Source organism: Schistocerca gregaria, chromosome 7 (assembly GCF_023897955.1).
Source record: "Schistocerca gregaria isolate iqSchGreg1 chromosome 7, iqSchGreg1.2, whole genome shotgun sequence".
NCBI lineage: Eukaryota > Metazoa > Arthropoda > Insecta > Orthoptera > Acrididae > Schistocerca > Schistocerca gregaria.
In genome coordinates, this window is record NC_064926.1 from 378782029 (window position 1) to 378802497 (window position 20469).

At 43.2% G+C, this 20469-nt stretch overlaps 1 protein-coding gene across 3 annotated transcripts in view; it reads right to left on the minus strand.

The window, feature by feature from the left end:
• Positions 1-1323: 1323 nt before the first annotated feature.
• Positions 1324-20469, minus strand: part of LOC126281785 (elongation factor-like GTPase 1) — a 579301-nt gene continuing 560155 nt past the window's right edge. For all 3 annotated transcript variants that reach the window (XM_049980992.1, XM_049980993.1, XM_049980991.1), the window contains 2 exons: positions 5970-6154; positions 1324-1623 (listed from right to left, as the gene is read on the minus strand). In XM_049980992.1, coding sequence (XP_049836949.1) covers positions 1435-1623; positions 5970-6154 — 374 coding nt within the window. In that variant the 3' untranslated portion in view covers positions 1324-1434. The remainder of the gene's footprint in view (positions 1624-5969; positions 6155-20469) is intronic.

The window sequence follows — 20469 nt, forward strand, 5'->3', positions numbered from 1 at the left end:
GAGCATAGTTGAAGTATGTCTGTCCGTGTGCCCCGACATGGTCGGCATAAATCTTTCCATGTCAAATGGTTCTTCTCCTCGTATACATACTCGCATCATTAAGTCCAACAACTGTTTGGGGTCGGTTAGTATGCTTTCCGTCTTAAGGGTGCTTCTGTCTGTTTGCCCCAATGAACAGTGAAGACGTCCCAGACAGCGGCAGGATACCCACCTGCCTGTCGCCCGCCACACGGCCCGACAAACACGAATGGTCGTACAGGGTGCCATCTCATTCCACAGCAGGATTCATTTGGTTGTCATCTGCGGCACCCTTACAGCTCAGCGGTACGTCGACGATATTCTACGCCCTGTTTTCTTGCCCTTCATGGCAAGCCTCTCTTTGACTTACGTTTCAGCGAGATAACGCCCGCCTACGCACGGCGAGAGTTTCTACTGCTTATCTTCGTGCTTACCACAGTTGAGAACGTTTGGACCATTATGGGCATGGCCTTCCAACTTTCTCGGGATCTTGACGACAAAACGCGCCAATTGGACAGAATTTGGCACGATATGCCTCAAGAGAAAATACAACAATTCTATGTGTGTATGCCGAATCGAATAGCTGCTTGTATACGGACCAGAGGTGGACTAATATGTTACTTACATGCTCAATTTGTGAATCTCTTTCTCTTGAATACATCATACAATTTTATTTGAAACTGTGGACATTTGTTTGCCTGTACATGTACGACATATGTACCGATTTCCGTCCAATTCCGATAACTCTTTCGTGGTGCGTCGTTTGTGTTGTCTTAAGGATTTACTGTCGGTGTGATTCATATCCAGGGAAGTTCACGATGAACCGATAGGAGAAGACATCTCTAGAGGTCTGAATCGTCGACATAATCATGAGGCTAACGTCTCCAGATTGTACTGCAAGAGTTTACATGTGCGGTATTGGTACAAGACGTTACAATATTGAACTCTGTTGCGAAATGCGAGTGCACCCTTCGCTACTGGCGTTGCAGTAACTTTAAAAGGCATCACAAGAACTCTCAAATTCCAGTGGTGCTACAATGCTACACCTAAAAGGTGTAACGTCGTTTTCAGCGAAGGAACGACTACCGCGAAGTGTTGCATTCTTGTGCAGACGAAGAGTCAGAGTCCGATGCTTATGCTACTCTGCAGTTCACGTTGATGTGGTATTGGTGGGCAAGCATTTTGTATTTGACGATGTGCGTAAAGCACTGATATCGGTCAAGAGTAATAATTGCCGCTAGGGCCGAAAAAATTATTTTACTTACAACAATTGTGCTTGTCAAGGGGGGAGAAAATAAAAATCTATAAGCTGAGCAACATTTATTTAAAAGTTATTTTCTCGTACAAAAGGCTCATAAAAAAAGGAAACAACGCACGGCTGGTATGACACGTCTCCGGTGGCTGTCGTCGACCCGCCTACTTGTTCTTGGAGAGCGTGCGCTGCTTCTCGGCGAACTCGACGATCTTGCGCTCGACGGGCAGCCCCTTGCGGCGGCGCACGGCGTCCATGTACTGGCGGGCGCGGTTGCCCGAGTCCGCCTTCTCCCCGAAGTGCAGCAGCTCCTCCTCCGTGTTCGGCCGCCAGAACGGGTCTATGTCGATCACCTGCAACAGCCGCACACAATTCAGTTTGCGGCACACAACAGCCGGCTGTGCACTGCACACCTGGGGCGGCTATCACTGTAGCCGACTGTGCGTGGAATAGGTACTAGGATTTTCAAAACAAGCGAGTTTGTCCAGCCAGGAAAATCTATTTCTATAAAGAGCTCCAAAATTCTCCTCTATAGGCCTCAGGAACTTCCCTAAACGACTGGCAAAATAAAGACATTCAGATGTTCTTCTCGTCTGTATGTCGGTGCTTCCGTAACATCGTTCCAAGTCTAATCGCGGCCACGGGTACTATTCACACACTCGTACCTTTATCCAGCAGACAAATTACGCGACGTATCTCTCCGTATAATTAATCGGAAGCGTTTATTGGCGGGCCCGGAGTAATCCTCTGCCTGCTACGCTTACGAAAACAGTCGCCAGTGCCGCTTTGACCTGAGAGACAGTTAAATTTCTCTATGCTCTAAAGACAAAGATGAAGACCCCTGCACCACAAAAATAATCTCTGCAACACAGATGCCGCTAACAGTTCATACACCTGCAACTGAATCCATCAACCTCCATCTATAATCTCCACAAAATCAAAATTGGTCAACGTCGAAAGGAAAAAAATATAATTCATTCGCTTTAATTAAACGTCACTAAGTCTCTAGGTCGATCATTACACGCTACCTTCCAGCTAACTATTTGGTTAAGCAACATAATTTGAAGTCTCTGCCTACTGCACAATAGATACAAAACAAATTCGCAGGCAAGTAGATGTTAATTGAAACACATTAGGCTATCACTGAGACCGTCAATTTTTTACCGTGGCAATACAGTACTACAGGAGCCCTGCCAAAACCTCTAGAAATTTTAGTCATCTGTTACGACTGCCAGTGGCACAAAAAATAGTTTCTACACCCCTATGTGCAAGACTGGAATCTAAAAATAAAAGAAAAACAACATAACAAAAGAGGAACATAGGATTTCGACTTTAAATGATCTCTAATAACCAAGGAATATTGTTATACAGGGCGGTGAACTTACGTCCGGAAACGCATCGTTTCCATACTAGAGACTATTTATTCAATCATACTTTGTCACAGAGACTGCGGTCTAATGCGCTCTGCACCATGTAGCCACAGTTACAGTATGCATGGTTCCCTCCTACAGGGTGATACTGTTCCTCTTACATCGTGTCCTAGTGCCCTATCCTGCCATAGCAATTGGTAATGTTGCGTCCGATTCACTTCTCATCCTGGCCCACCTTGTAATGGATTAATACAGTGTTGTACACAATAGTTCGGAATTCGAATCGAGAGCTTGCCGACATGGTGTTTACTTACGGAAAGGCAAAGAGCAATGCGTGGCGCGCAGAAAGGTTGTATAAGTAGACTTACCCCCGCCGACAACAACCACATCATTTAATATTTGCAACGTGTTTCCCCGTTTGTCTCAGGCAGGGTCGTCCTAGGAAGCAGGAAATTGTGGACGACGTGCCCGAAATGTTCGGAACCAGACTAGGAGGAAAATGTGGAAGGCGACCGTCGTGTCCGTATCAGTCAATAGGCCTGCCAGTACAAGATAAGCCAGACGATCGTGTGGTATATTCTCCATGACCATTGTTACTACCCTTATCACTTACAGCGTGTGCAGGGCTTACTAGCGACATACTTTCCACATCGGAAGCAGTTTCGTCACTGGTTTCTTCACCAGACAACCACGATTCCGGGATTTGTGTCACCCATCCTATTCACATATGAGGCCGTCTTTACGCGGAGTGTTATCTTCAACTATCATAACAGCCATCAGTGGGATAGTGTGCAGAACGCTCGGTGTATGGTGACGACGACTCATCAGCACCACTGCAGCGGAAATATGCGGGTTGGGATAATTGGTGACCGTATTTTGGGACCAGTCTTCCTCTCACGACGTCTAACACGCCGGAACCATCGACATTTCTGGCGGGTGGCTTTGCCTCCCCTGCTGGAAGAAGTGTCACAGATGATTCGAAGGGTTATGTGGCTGCTAAATGATGGTGCTCCAACCTACTTAGCCGTTAACGTCCGGATGCATCTCAATCGTGTCTTCCCTGATCGACGGATCGGACGTGGGGGTCCAGTTGCATGGCCTGCTCGTTTACCGGAGCTCAACCCGTGCGATTTCTGGTTATGGGGTCATCTCAAAAGTATCGTGTGTGCAGAGCCCATTCCAGATGAGGAGACACTGATGCAGTGTATTCATGCTGCCTTTGACACTGTTCGGATGCAGCCTGGCCGATGTGACTGTGTAAGACACAACATGCTACGGCGCGTACACGCATGCGTTGAGGCACATGGAAACCATTTTCAACACATACTTTAACTGTGGCTGTGTGTCACAGCGCATATTATACCGCAGTCTCTGTAACAATGTATGATTGAATAAATGGTCTCTAGCATGGAATTCGATTCCGGCTCGGTTGGGGATTTTCTCTGCCCGGGGCTGGGTGCTTGTGTTGTCCTCATCATCTCATCATCATCATCATTCGTGACAGTGGCTACAATGTATTGCGAGAAACTTGGATTGCGTCAAAACTGGCAGTTGAGCGCCCCACAAATCCAACATCCCCACCATCTAGCATGGAAACCATGCATTTCCGGACATAAGTTCGTTAGATCTATTTTGTTTTATCCTCTGATCGATCAATGCCTATAGTTTGTACACGGTGGTAAAAAATCACTCTGTAATTCAGAAGGCGTATCGATGCTAAGTCACACAGCTATGGGTACTAGTGGTGTTGAAAAACACCTAAAATCACAGAAAGTCTGTAAGGAGCCAAGAACACGCAGTATCCCTGCGGCTTCCGATACAGAACTTGGATTAGATTGGTTAACTTCATAACAATAATTTAGCTCAGATTCCCTTGTCAGAAATACGTTCTTGATGAACGAAAGAGAGTACAAGTCACATACAGAAAAAACGGAATATAGGTTAGATATGTCAGCTACTCGAAGACACAGAAACAGATAATCTGTTGATGTAGCGTTTCTTGACTGTTGTTTCAGTATGAGGTACGGGCGTTCTACGGAAGAAATGTTCCTATAGGGTTCTAAAATTTGCTAACTGGCACGACTCAGTACGTTGTCCTAGGTAGAGAGTTACTTGCACACGCAAGCAATGTCTAGTATAGCCCAGCAGAGTTTAATAGGATCGTTCATGTTATCCATCAGTGTCTAAGCAGGTAATATTGGTTGCAATCTCAGGCTTCTTGGTGAGGTTGCAGTTGTATTATAACGTAACAGGCATGGAACTCTATCTCATAGACTTGACATCTGGCATCCGTACGGCACAATGCAGCTGTGCCACCGGCGGCACCACCGAGACGCAGTGTTGATCGCAAATGCGCGGACTATCACGTGCCCACGCAGCGCCACGTCTTAGCAGACCCCGTCCGTATCCTCCATGCTCCCTAATTTTAGATTCTCAGTCATGGCACGCACCCACAATCACAATTGCCAGCTGGAAAGGGGCGCTCTTTCTGACTCATCTTGTATATGTATCATCATTATCTCTTCTGTTTTTAATTGGCGTTGGAGTGACACCTCACAGCAATGTTTGAAGCTACGATTTCGTATGATAGACAAGACAGTATCTTGTGGCAAAAACAGCTGACACAACTCCAGAGAACAGCACAGCTTTACAATGATGTATACATATTATACAGTCCCCCTTTTCTCTACCTGTACGTGAAAACTAAATTCAGGAGGTGCTGTAGGCTCTTAGAAATGGTTTAGGTATACGTACACACATGATAAATCAAAGACTCCCACTGCACTTTTCTGTGTGTTTGTGAAGGGAAATTGTAGGATCAATTGTAGCTATTCTCAAGCACCACTGTAAGGATTCTCAAACAATGAATGATTCACGTAAATGGTTTGTGTATATCATTACATATTATAAATAAGTCGTCCTGCCGTAGATACGTAGTACTACAAGTGCGAAGCTGCGGCGGGTCCCTAGTAATATATATATTCAGACGTGAAATTTAATGTGATCATATTCGTTAAGACACATGGTCATCGTTAAGAACAAATGCGCGCTACAGATGTGATACTTCTACCCGTGAAACAATCCGATGCCTAAATTAAAAAAAAATTACAAAATGGATAAGGAGGTTACAACTATGGAGATGTCCACAATCCGGAATTGAGCCACAGCTGAATTGCCATGAGGAACACGCAATGCCAGCTTGACTAATTTGACAAATACGATGTAGCCATAAGGACAGCGTAATATGGAGGACGTTGTGAACGGTGTGGCTGAACCGAAAGAGCGTGAGGCCGGGCGGCGTGGTACGGTGTTGCGTCGTGTCGACTGACCTCCCAGTGGCTGAAGACGAGCTGCGGGCTGGCCAGCCCGGATGTCTGCTTTCGGATCTCGGCGGCAAAGTTGAAGCTCTCGACGACGGGCAGCACCGCTTCGATGGTGAAGGAGGCGGAGCCCTCCGTCATGTCACCGTGCAGCACGCGCCCCTGCCGCCGGCCCAGCACCGCGTACATCCTGCCTGTCGACACACAAACACCAGCACTCGTCAGTTCCAGTGCCCTCTCCACACACCCTACTATTCTGTCGCTTTCTTCTCGTGCAGTCATATCAAACGCAGTTTATTTTTACTTCACAAAGACCACTTCTTCCACAAACAACTGCAATAAATAACATTAGAATGCAAGAAATCCACAGCATGTGATGGCCAGATATGTATACAAAACATTATATGTAAATACTGAAATATGTAAATACTGTGTTAAGAACTCAAATTTATATGTGTACAAGTAGTAAAGAGCATTTTTTCCTGTTTTATAGAAAGATATTAAAAATCTCAATGACGACGCAGAAAAATTCAGGAAAACATATCCGAAAAATAAAAATAAAAATAATGTTTTGTTCAATGTGGGCCCTCTCCAAAAACAAATCTATCTGTAAGCAAACAAGGGTATAAGAGCTTCAACTCCAAGATGAATACTAATATTAACAGCAAACTCTTCACAGATGATGAAGTTATTTATAAAGAAGTCCCGTGTGATAAAATCTCCACAAATACTCACTTAAATTTTTATAAGATTTCGAAATGGTACAAAGATTGTGTTCAGAACTGTAAAATTGTGCTCTTCACAAAAGGGGGAAAAACCATAGTATCCTATGACTATAGTATCGATGTGTCACAAGTGGAATCTGTCGACTCATACTAATAGCTGTGTGTTGCAATTGTAGGGATATGAAATAGGACGATCACACATGCTCACTCGTAAGTTCATCAATAGAGGCTAGGAAATTCAACTCATCTACAAAAGAGATTCTTACCAAAACACTCGTGCTATCCGTCCTAGAACATTGCTTCGACGTGTGGGACACGCACTAAGTAGGACTAACAGAAGACACTGAATGAATACAAACAACATGAATGTATACAAACAACATGAAGGGTCACAGGTTTGTTTGACCTACAGGAGAGGATCATGAAGATGCTGTATAAACGAAATTGGCTGATGTTTGAAGATAGACAGTAAGTATTCCGAGAAAGCCTAATTACAAAATTTTAAGACCCAAATTTAGGTGCCGAATACATGATTATATTACAAAACCCCACGTATTGCTCCCGTAGGAATCTAGAAGGCAAGATTAAGCTAATAATAGCTGGCACATAGGCTTTTAAACAATCATCGCTGAACAATCATTATTCCCTCACTCCTTCAGTGAATGGAACGGGAAGAAGCACTAATAACTGATACAATGGCAAGTACCTTCTGCCATGCACTTCACAATGGTTTGCAGAATGTAGATGTAGAGCCCCAGAAAACGTTATTTCGTGGGAAATGGCAAGCTATGTAACGATGTAAAAAGGTCTTACAGAAACTAACGCTGAAATGAATATGTCAGTCACCGTGACAGGCATAAAACGTTATAGCCCAAATTTCGTTCCAATAATTATTACCTAAAGCACGATTGTGTTTTATTCAGACCTACTAATGATAGTGTGAGCGTATTGTTGCAGATCAAATTCACGGAACGCCATAATGTGAAATAGGAAACGCGTCTGGAACATTAATAAATATACATCGCAGCAGAAAAATGCGTTTTAGTTTATAAAACGAAAAAAAATATGAAGTGTGCGACAAGCAAGTCTTTCAACTTAGATTTGTAAATGAGATTTATCACATTTTTTTTCGTTTCTCCTCCAGCTTACTGAGAACAGAATCTGCACAATAGTCCATGGTTTCGTGCACAAGGGTGCATTGTTACCCAAAAGAGGATCTTTTTTCTCTCTACTATTTATAGAGAGAACCTCTGGAAAACCTGTTGTACTACTTCTGTATTCTGTGACGAAACCGAATTTCAGGCTGTAATTTCTGTGACATTTTCCGGAAGGAGCTACTTTATCTGAGTGTTCAGAGCGAAAAGGAAGAGATGGCGCTATTGGCCACCGAGATGCCAGCGGTCACGGGAAGAGGGGCATGTAGACTGCAGCCTTTGTGCGCAGCGGAAATGCCCGCCAGCCCCACAAAGGCTTAGAAATTTCCAGTGAAGCGGAAACAAGTTTGGCACGCCTAGAAACAAGTCTCACGTCTGAGCAAAGAGAAGACGACATTTCTTATACTTCGTGTTTAGCATTTAATTTCAGCATAGCCTACGACCCACAACATAAAGCATTAGGAAGAAAGTTGTGCGATAAGTGAAGATGTGGGCTAAATTAACTTTTGACGCAAGTAAACAATAAAAACATTAAACTATGATGGGGGTAATGTAACTCTCTGATTTGTCTTTCGTCAGTTGGACTCAGAACGATGCGAAGTTTTCACTGTTTGGACACTCTTGTCGTATCTCACAGCTATGGAAAAAAATAGTTTTTTAACTGCAACTCTTAAACTAATGTTCAACCAAATCAATAAGTTTGCACTAAATCTTCTGCACGTAATTTCATCTTAATGTTAACTTACATCTAAGCGCAAATTTCATAGTTCATTAGTAGAATTATTTTTGGTCAGGCTTTCAAATTCTGTTTCGTTGATCCTTGCTAATATTATTTCTCTCAAGTACTCAGTAACTTAGTTAGCTACATGTCCTATAGATCTTCTGAACCATTTTTTACACCAAAATGATGTGGAAGGATTCAATTTACAGGATATGTATAAATGATTACTTTTAACATTTGCCGCGCGGGATTAGCCGAGCGGTCTCAGGCGCTGCAGTCATGGACTGTGCTGCTGATCCTGGCGGAGGTTCGAGTCCTCCCTCGGGCATGGGTGTGTATGTTTGTCCTTAGGTTAATTTAGGTTAAGTATTGTATAAGCTTAGGGACTGATGACCTTAGCAGTTAAGTCTCATAAGATTTCACACACATTTGCACATTTTAACATTTGCTGAAAATATTTTTCATCGCTACTCGTGCAACAACACTTAAAAGTATTTTTGTACAGCTCCCAGATTTTAAATTTATTTGTCTCTGGAATAGAACAAATTGTCCAGAAAAACTGGTTTCAGTTTAGATTTGAAATTTGTTTTGCTACCGATAAAACATTTTATGTTACTCGGCAAATGAGGAAAAATTTATGTTGATGCATATTAAACTCCTTCCTAAGCCACTGGCAGTTATAATATTAGGTAATAAAAGTCATTTTTTCTTGTAACGTTGTAGGTATGGATATCACTGGTCTCCTCAAAATGTCGTGGATTATTTATGACGAATTTTATTGGCGAATACATACGTGGAGCCCCAGGACAAATGGTCAATATTCATATATATGACAGGAACGATCATTCGAAGCAAAAAGTGAAGTAAACAATGGTCTAAAATGCTTTACCTTTAATGGTGTGAGCATTTCTTATCTTCGATACTGTGGGACAAATCTCTTCTATTGCAAGCTGTTTGGTTTTCACGTTTTGAGAAGAATTAGTAAAGAGCAGAACAAGAAAAAAAGTCCAATAAACGTAAGCTCTAAAATGTATACGTTACGAGCTATGATCATTTGTTCATCTCCTCTATACAACTAGTGCTTATAGCACGCATTTTAGAGGCCACGTTTGCTACACAATTTTGTTTTGTTTTCATCCATACTACCTCTTCCCAAAATATTGAAAGCAAAGAGCTTGTTGTAGAAGAGATTTATTTCACAGTATCGAAGATGTAGAAGTGCTCATAGCTGCATTATGGAGCCCACAGTTAGCAGACGTTTTTGCTTGGAATGATATTTCCTGTCATATCCCCAAATATTGAGCATTTCTCCTGATACACCCTGTCTGTTGTGAGGGCGGAATTAAAATGACTGACTCCTACAAGATGACTGTAGTTCACTACTACATATTATTCTTGCTGATCTCTTCTGTGCTGTCAATGCTGCCAATATTTCCTTTCTAAGTAATAAGTTACCCCAAAAAATTCTTTCATAAGACATTATTTAGTGAAAATATTCAAAATACGTTAGCTGTATTCTTCTGTTTGCAAGAATAGCAATTATACGAAGTGCAAAAGTAAGTTAACAGTTTCAGCAGTTCAGTAATATATCTCTTTCAGATTAAGTCTTCAAAAATTTGGAGCATTCTACCCCGTTTACTCACTCCTGTTCAAGCGGTACATCAATTGTCTATCTGCTGTAGAGATGGGAACATAACGCGTTTTCTCAAAATTTTGGGTGAGTCTATTTTTGAAGAACCACCTTATAAAACTTTGAAAAATATGATTAACAATTTCTGTTGTTGCTTTCTCTCTAATGGGATTTGTTATAATATTAGTATCGTCTGCGAAAGTATCACTTCTGCTTGATGAATTTCAAGTGAAAGGCCATTCACATATATAGGGAATACGAGTGGACCCACAACTGAACCCTGTGGGACTCCGTGGTTTCTTCGCAGTCATTGAAGTTTTCTTTCTGTCCAATATTATTTTATTTATTCTGTATAATTTCTTGCATCCTGCTTGTGAAATATGATTCGAACCAACTGTTTATAAAGCCGTCAATTCGATAAAACTTAACTTTTTCTCTAATAGAGTAACATGTATAAAACCTGCTAATATAAGCACGCTAAATCGTTCTTAGTGCCGAAATGGTACAAAATTATTGACGTGATGAAATTCCAGCATAAGTCAATAACTGTTCGACGAAATCGGTGGTGGCCCAATGATTAATAAAAATTTGTGGTTAGTAGATTCAACTTACCTTGCTGCTGTACTGTCATTTGCACTTACGGAAGTTCAGTAATTAGAAGTCGTTATGAGGAGACACATCTCTTTTCTTCCACACTGTCAAGGACATTAGACAAAGAGTGCGGACTGAAAACAGTTTTCAAAGTACTACGTGTCCAGCCGCAAGGTAAAATGCATTGTTTCTCGTGTAAATTTCAGGCCGAGTGACGAACATGGCTGGCATGAACTGACAAGAATCGTAATCGTTTAGCGAGCTGTTTACGAAGTCCGCTTTGCTAGTGTCACTGCAGCGATCCCCGGTTCGTCGCTTCCCTCCGTCCCTGTTAGCAGCACGGATGGCTCTGCTGCCGTCTCGGAGCTCAACTGTTGCTGCTCGATTAGTCTCAATAGCGTCTCGTTAGGCTCAATGGGTGACACGACGTGAATTCGCTGGTGGCAAACCTGTAGCGCGCGCGTTCCATTTCGCCCAGTGTGAGAGTCAAGCCGTCCCGCTGTGATCCTCTCTTGGAATGGAGAAAGGAAGGTTTCATTTTAACATCCTGTCAAAGTCAAAGTCATTGAAAACAGAGCAAAGCACGGTTTGAACAAGGCTGGGAAAAAGAGCCAAATGTGTCCTTTCTGAAGGGAGGATATAGACCAAGATTATCCAACCATCGGTCCGCATGCGGTCTGAAGTGAGAATCTATCACACGACCGGTAAAAAAAAAATCTGTGTTATTTCTGTACAATTGTGATAAAGAACCTTTTTCACCGAAGTTCGGCTCATTACAAGTCGTTAGAAATTAGAAATCGTCATACAGATTGTAATTACTGCCTATGTTTGCTGTCCAACAGCGCCATAATTCTGTTGTAACAAGTTTAATTTGAATATTTCATCCACTGCAACACACAAAAAACGCATTTCAACATGAACGTCTCTGTAATGGGCTTTCACGTACGTTTGTGAACAGGTATTTTCAAGAGTAAAAAAATAAAGCATAAAAACAGAAAACATTGAGAACACCCGGTGAATTGCAACCACTCCGATCGGGTCTGATACTAATATACGAGTTTCCCAAATTCAACGTCAGATGTCACATTAATTCTATAATTTGTAATAATTCATATATGCAATTATTAATGAAATCTCATAAAGAATGTGTGAAATTAATTCTGTTTTGAATTTCTGTAATCAAGACTCCGATCGTTCCTCCTTATTTTCTCACTCTTGTTTTTATTTTTTTCTTCAACGGTTATTGTTAGTGTTGAGTATACCATGTGCAGCCCAAAAATACTAGTTTCCTTCCAATGTGGCCCAAATAATCTAAAACGCTGAACACCCTTGATATAGACATTCACTTTACGTGTTTGAGGGAGACCAGAGCGAAATTGAATGAGGATGCCTGGAAAGTGATCTGAAGCCCAATCATCGCCATACATCTAGTGGCGAATAAATCTTCGATAAAACCAAATTCAGTGCTCAAATCATACACTAAACAAAACGTAAGGAACTTGAAGATGTATTCGAAATAAGCACTGCAAGGATTCTACGACAAGGCACTCATTTGACACCTGGCAATGGCCGATAATCACTGGGCCGATAGCTAGTAAGGGTTCATATACATGATTCCTGAGATGATTGTGTTGGTTCAAATTTGCATGAGCAAAGCCAATAGAACTAAGGGACAGCCAGTCAAAGAAGCAATCAACGAATTCAAAAGTAAAATTCTATTTGACATCTTGGATATTCGGGAATCCCGCCGGATGTTCGCGTCGTTCTCGCACGATATTTCAACAGCGTGCCTCGCTGTCTTCTTCAGGTGCTACCTGAGACTGGTCCTTGGGTCGATCGAGTCCAGTATTTATGCCTGGGAGGAGCTGGGCGTTCCCTAATCGGTCCGCGCCGAGTCGAGTGTTCCATCTGTGGTCCGCGCCCGCCAGACTCGGCTTCAACGGACCCCTCCAGTCGCGGATGTTCCGACTGCCGTCGGCGCCGGTTTTGGCCGTCCTCAACGGTTGTGTTTGTCATTTGAGGTGTGTCAGACCCGATCTGAGATGTTAGGTACTCTATCTCATGACTGTTACTACGGTTTCCACTTCTGTTGCGTGCTGGGCGCTCCCTAATCGGTCCGCGCCGCGTCGTGTGTTCCATCTGAGGTCCGCGCCCGCCAGACGCGGATACATTGTCCCTCTCTGGTGGCCGGTGTTCCCTCCGCCGTCCGCGCCCGGCCTGGCCGTCTTCTGAAGTCGAGTTCATGACTTGGGGTGTGTCAGATCTGGTCTCTAATGTCCAACACCTTGTCTCACGGCTGTTCCCTCGGTCTCCACTTATATTTCTTGCTGAATCCTGGAGTGTCCTGCGTTGAGTTTTCACAAGCTCAAGCGCAGGATTCCAGGCAGTGCTGATTTGGTATCCCGAGTCACGGTTGATTAGATTGTCTGTGACCTTAATCTCAATGCTTCTTTAATGACACTGTCCCAATATCTTGAGGTCTGTGTCACAATTTTGGTGTCATTGTAATCCATTGAATGACCAAGTTCCAGACAATGCTCTGCTATGGCTGATTTAGTTGCCTGCCTGAGTCTGGTATGTCTCTGGTGTTCTTTACACCTGATGTCCACAGTTCTGGTTGTCTGGCCAATGTATGACATCCCACACTGGCATGGTATGTTGTAAATACCTGGCTTGCGTAGCCCCAGGTCATCTTTTACAGTCCCCAGCATAGCCCCAATTTTTGTGGGTGGGCAAAATATGCTCCTGATGTCATATTTCTGGAGAATCCTGCTGATCTTGGTAGAGATAGGTCCGGCATATGGCAAGTATGCCATCTTCTTTGCCTCTTCTGGTTCTTCTTCTGGATCCTTTGGCCGGTTGGCAGGTTGAACGACGCGAACATCCGGCTGGATTCCCGAATATCCAAGATGTCAACAGATCGCCGGGAAAGCATGAAGAATTACAAAATTCTATTTGTCGATCTGACCGGAAATTCTAATTACATTTGGTCTTAACGTTAAATCAGTAAACGGATTAAAGTCATCTGTCCACACACTCTACGACCATAAGGACATCGAAACGGAGAATGATGCAGAGACGGCAGAAATACTAAATTCCCTTTCGCTGAGGAATACTGCTGTTCCACCTATAAATCGTTCCACAAACGTCAAAATAACAGATACCGAATTAATTGACCTGGCAGGGCTTCAATACGGCATTACGCTGACTATGTGAAAGAAATCGTGCATCTTGAAGCGGCAGTATGACTATACCGTAGATCGGTGGAAGAGGAACCGTTTCCGATGGTTGAAAAAAAGCGCTGGTCATCCCAGTTTTCAAGAAGAGCTGTTCAATATACGCAATAAACTACAGGCCTCTATCGCTGACGTGAGTATATCGTATTATATTTCTGAGAACCGAATCAACATAGATCCAGCAAACAAAGCCCTTGTGAAGCCCAGCTCGCTCTGTTCGTCCACGAGAGACACAAATCACTGCATACCGGCGCCCAGGTTCAATACGTGTTCTTTGACTCCAGAAGGCATTCGATACAGTTCTACACTACTGCCTAATGAACAAAATACGAGCAAACGGAATATCAGAAAAGCCGTGTAATTGAACTGAAGCGTACCTAGCAGCAGAACATAGCATGTCATTTTTAACGAAGTGAAATCTTCAGACGTTAAAGTAATTTCGGGCTTATTCCAAGGATAGCGATACGCACACATACAGATGGCGGTAGTGGTAGTATCGCGTACACACGGTACAAAAGAGCAGTGCACTTGGAGAGATGTCATTTGTACTCACGTGAGTCAGCTACACGACGGGAATTAACACATTCTGATCGGGGAATAGCAGTTGGTGCTTGGCGTACGAGACATTCCATTTTGGAAATAGTTAGGGAATTCAATATTCCGAGATCCACAGTATTAAGAGTGTGTCGAGAATACCAAATTTCAAACATTACATCTGACCACGGACAACAAAGAGGCCGACAGTCTTCACTTAAGAAACGATAGCAGTGGCTTTTATGTACAGTTGTAAGTGCTAACAGAGAAGCAACACTGCGTGAACTAACCACAGAAATCAATGTGGGACGTACGACGAATGTGTCCGCTGGGACAGTATGGCGAAAGGTGGCGTTAATGGGCTACGCAAGCGAGTGCCTTTGTTAACAGCACTACATCGGCTGCAGCGTCTCTCCTGAGCTCGTTACAATATCGGTTGGACCATAGACGACTAGAAAACCGTACCGTGCTTAGATTAGTCTCGAATTCAGCTGGTACGGGCAGACAGTAGGGTTCGAATGTGGAACACACTCCACGCAGCCATGGACCCAAGTTTTTAACAAGACACTGTAAGCTGGTGGTGGCTCCATCATATTGTGGACTGTGTTTACATGGTATGGACTGGGTCCTCTGGTCAAACTGAACCGATCATTGACTGAAAATGGTTATTTTCGGCTACTTGGAGACCATTTGCAGCCATTCATGGACTTCATGTTCCCTAACAAATGGCTCTGAGCACTATGGGACTTAACATCTATGGTCATCAGACCCCTAGAACTTAGAACTACTTAAACCTAACTAACCTAAAGACAGCACACAACACACAGTCATCACGAGGCAGAGAAAATCCCTGACCCCGCCGGGATTCGAACCCGGGATGTTCGCTAACAACGATGGAACTTTTATGGATGTCAATATGCCATTTCATCGGGTCCCAGTTGTTCGCGATTGGTTTGAAGAACATTCTGGACAATTCGAGCGAAAGATTTGGCCACCCACATCGCCCGACATGAATCCCATCGAACATTTATGGGACTTAATCGAGAGGTCAGTTCATGCACCGGCAGCACTTTCGCAATTATAGACGGCTATAGAGGCAGTGTGGCTCAATATTTCTGCAGGGGACTTCCAACGACTTGTTGAGTCCATGCCATGTCGAGAAGCTACACTATGTCGGGAATAAAGGACCTACACGATGTTAGGAGGTATCTCATGACTTTTGTCATCTCAGTGTAAATGACCTATTGAATAACATTGGAAATTCCGTGTGTCTCGTCGAGGATGATGCTGTTGTACGCAGAGATGTCGCAACGTTAAGAAATTGTGGCGAAATTTAGGAAGACCTAAACACGACTAACAACAGGTGCAGAGACTGGTAGTTATTTTCCACATAAATAAGCAGTATGTAACTTTACAATTACACGATTGCAGAACAGTCACTGGAACCAGTTGAATACATAAAATATACGGAGTGATTTAAAGTGGAACGATCACATAGAACTAATCGCAGTTGGAAGGCTAATGTCAAACTGAGACTCATTGGAAGAATCCTCAAGTAGCGTAGTCCACTCACAAATGAGGTAGCTCACAAAATCCTCCTTCCACAAATATTTGAATGTTGCTCGTCAATCTAGGTTCCGTACCAGAGGGGACTGAAAGAGGAAAAACAGAAGATCCAAAGAAGAGCAGCATGTTTCGTTACACGTTCAGAAGCTCAGCCAACTCCAGTGGTATATGCTACAAGAGAGGCGTTCTGCGCAGCGGTGTAGTTTAGTGTTACGTTTATGAGAGTGTACGGTTGTAAAAGAGTGAACCCCAATATACTGCTTCCCCTGACGTACATCTCGCGGAAAAATCATGCAAGTAAAATTAGAGAGATTCGATCTGACATACAGACCACTCGTGACTGGAACAGGAAATTCGTCCTGCCTGCAGACCATTCGTGACTGGAACAGGAAAGAGGGAGACGAAACGGCACACAAAGTAACCTTCGCTACACATCATGAGGTGGTTTGCGGAGTACAGGCGTAGAGACGTAGAAGTAGATATATCATTCTCACAAGCTACTAGCTTCTGTAAATTTTAGGGAGGCCTACTAAGATAATGTTTCGGAGAAACAACTATCAGGTTCTGATTTTAATTGGGGCAGGGATTTACTTTCTATCTGTATCTACCGCAGGAGATGGCCGTACCGTGGGAATTTGATCTCGGCTGTTAGCACTGTAAGAGCTGGTGTCGACAAGAGTCACCTTGGGCCGTGGCTTGACCTTGCCTGTCAATCTGGAGCTCATGGACTAGTTTCTCCTTGTCCGCTGGAAGTGAGTCGAGGGGATACCAACGATGCACACTAAACGTTTTGGTGTTCCTCGCTCTCTTAAAAGTTAGAATTGTTTTCCATAATAGCAAATATTTTTCCAGAAACATTATTTTTGTAAAAATATTGCAAGAATCTCAGAGAAATGTAATGGCGGGGAAAGAAGATGATCAATGAAGAAGCTTGCGTTTGACTCAAAAGTCAATCATTCTGCAAGTCAGGAAAGGGGAAGATGAAAGGCCTCAATATTTAAAAATTTTAAAGAATTTCTTGGAGATCGTGTAAGATGAACGTCGGTCGGCAGCCACTCTAATAGGCAAGTCGTGGGCCCTCTGGAGCACACTTAATGTGTAAAACTGTTTTGCGGTTCTGAAAGTTATAGTTAGTATCAACAGTGATAGGTAAAGTTATTCTGCCACTAAAAGGAAAGCTTACATGAGCTTGCAAATGTGACCCCGTGTACTGGCGGCGCAAATTATTAATTCTTACAAGTTTTGTAGAGTTATGGCTTAGTGACTGCAAATCAAGTGTTCAAATGTGTGTGAAATCCTGTGGGACTTAACTGCTAAGGTCATCAGTCCCTAAGCTTACACACTACTTAACCTAAATTATCCTATGGACAAACACACACACCCATGCCCCAGGGAGGACTCGAACCTTCGTCGGGACCAGCCACACAGTCCATGACTGCAGCGCCCTGGGCCGCTCGGCTAATCCCGCGCGGCACTTAGTGACTGCGCCAGTGGTTTTATTATACTGTGGAACTGCTACATACCTCGTGTTTGAGATATATGGACATATAGTGGATTACTTAAAGGTAATAAACTAAATTTGCTTCTGTAGAAACTTGATGTGTTTGAGTTTGGTGTGACATTACATACAAATATTATTATTATTTTGTTTGTTTGTTGGCCTGTTATGTCGTGGGTATCAATGTGATCGTAAACGTGGCATTTGAGTGGGATCTCTTTCCTGAAGATATTTTTCTCTTCAATATACTGATGAACAGCCACCATAGCTGTGCAGCTGAAACTGCAGGAATTGAACTTGTCGGCATATCGAACTCAATCAGGACGTCACTGTCTCACGTAGGCCACTACAGACATGTACGGCAATTCTGTCGTATGGTGGCTGGCCTCTGCAGTGGCAGAGGGCGGCAACACATGGTCGACGGAAGGCAGCAGCTGCGTTGCGGCGGCTCGCTCTAACCCTGTTAAGGTACTTGTTTAACACTGTGGGCCATCGAAAAGACAGCGAGCTGCTATACGGCGGACTCCTTGGCGTGTTAGGAGAAGGAATTAGAGGATTATGAATAGCGCCGACTCCGCCCGAGTCGGACAAAAATTGCATGTGGGGAACAAAAGACGTGAGCGACAAAATTTATTCGATACTCCGTGTCACTAACTACTTACTCCACAGAGACTAAGAAACTGGAGGAATACGACAACTACTAACTAGGCACCTACAACGCATCTATATCAGGAAAAGGAAAGGAAGCTCTTGCGGAGAGAGAGCCTCCCACAGCACGTCGTAATACACTGCTCACTTCTCACTTAGGCCAGTCGACTAAGGTACATACATATACGAGGACTTGAACAACGCGATCAGAGACGAAACAGCGTGTAAAGAAATCAACAGCACGTAGACTCGATCCCAAAGGCCTTGCATCTGCAATAAAGAAACGAATGACAAAATGGACGTGAAAAGAGGCCCAAGAAACAGCAAACAGTCAACATGATAGACACTTCAGAAGAAGACGGCGAATATCGCCCAAGACTATAATGATAACGACTGCTCTGACCTAGTCACTTAGTATATGAGCTGTGACAGGTTACTGTCGCTAGAGTCACGTAAACCATGTATAGTAGAAGTAGGCTCATAACACAGTAACAACGAGAACCAGCGATGGGTGCATGGCTCCACGTCTTTTCGAGGTACACCCTCCCCCCTCCCCCCCCCTCCCCCAACCCCCGCGGTGGCCAATCGTGGCTCATCTCTAATCTTTAAACTTCCTTCAGTTTCAACCATTTACTAACAATCTTATCTAACATTCGTTATTTAACTCTTTACCCTTACTTCGATTTTTATTGCTGAATCAACATTTGCTTGGAATGATGGAACAATTTATGTTATCGTATGGAACTCTGTAAACAGTTTTAAAATGCTAGGTAATAAGCTCTCTAAATATGCAAGTAATGGAATGATAAAAATGTCGGTACGAATGCGCAGAAAAGAAGAATGGCAAGTAACGATACATTTCAGTTTCTTTGAATCCGCTGCGGGCAAAATTACCGACTTGGGCCGAGTCTGGCAGTAACTGCGTGCGGGACAAAAAACATACAAGTAAGGTCGTACCGAAACGGTACTCTGTTGAGCTGTGGTCTACGACAACAACTGCCAGTACTAACGTCGTAGAAACTGAGGCGAAATCACATGCGCTAGCTGACACAGTGGACATACAGTCTAAATGCAGATGCGACTCCTACGGGTCCCATAGGGTAACATTCCCTTCCTAGAAACGAGAGTGTCGGCCGCCCGGCCGGCGCCGCTTAAGGCAGCGGTTACCTTACCCGTTGGACCTCTCATGGTCACCTTTATGCTTTTAGTGACCCACTCGTATCACGCCCGCTGTAAGCACATGGTTCAACTCGCCATCGCGCGAATTCGTAGCTCAGCGTCTCTCCTACGCCTCGAATGCTGAGTGAAAGCTTTTGACCAGAGCTGACCCCACTCCAGCTAGAGAGAAGTAGGAATACTTAGTTCCTCCCCACCAAATTTCGTACAGGCGACAACCGTTGTTATCGTTCAGACCAAAAAAGGTAGCAACCCCCCTTGTGACCACACACTAAGGCAGACACTTCGCATGGTTCCGAGATGCTCTGTATAACATCCCAGCTTCCTCAACCAAATTATAACGTCCCAGGACTTTCTGCACCAAATTATAACATTTCAGCTCCTCAACACCAAATTAAAACGTTGCATCAGGAGGTGTCTGCTTCGTGCAAAAGGTCTTGAGTTCATATTGACGACAACAAGTAATTCTTCATTACAGACGTTTATTTACAAACAGAACTGACAGACTTCACAGACTCAACAACTGACTCTCCGAGCTAACCGCACTGCATATCCGAACTGAACTGGCAACTGACAACTCCTAGGTGTATTAATATCTTTCCAAACAATGAGAGTCTTTGACAATGTTTTGTTTACAATACGATAGCAATTCACGACTTAAAACTAAATTAGACATTACAGAATTTTAGTACAGATTAAAGTAAGTAAAAGGATCAGTACATATAAATTCTTACAAGCATAATTTCCAAATAGATTTTATAACATTTTTCTACCAGCTTCTGGATAACCTTCACCAGATTTGTACCGATGTTTCCAGAAATATCTTGACATTTGATTCTGGATATTTCTTGAGTGATTTAGAACAACTATTTATATGTAAAATGATTTAAATCGTGTTTCAAAACGTAAATAAATCTTTTCAGCAATATTTCTTGATACAAATCGTCTTTTGAAACTAGGCCACGAAACAGCTTTCACATGTTTTCGTATTTTTGCGATCATAATACAGAATTTCTCCATAGAAAGTTCC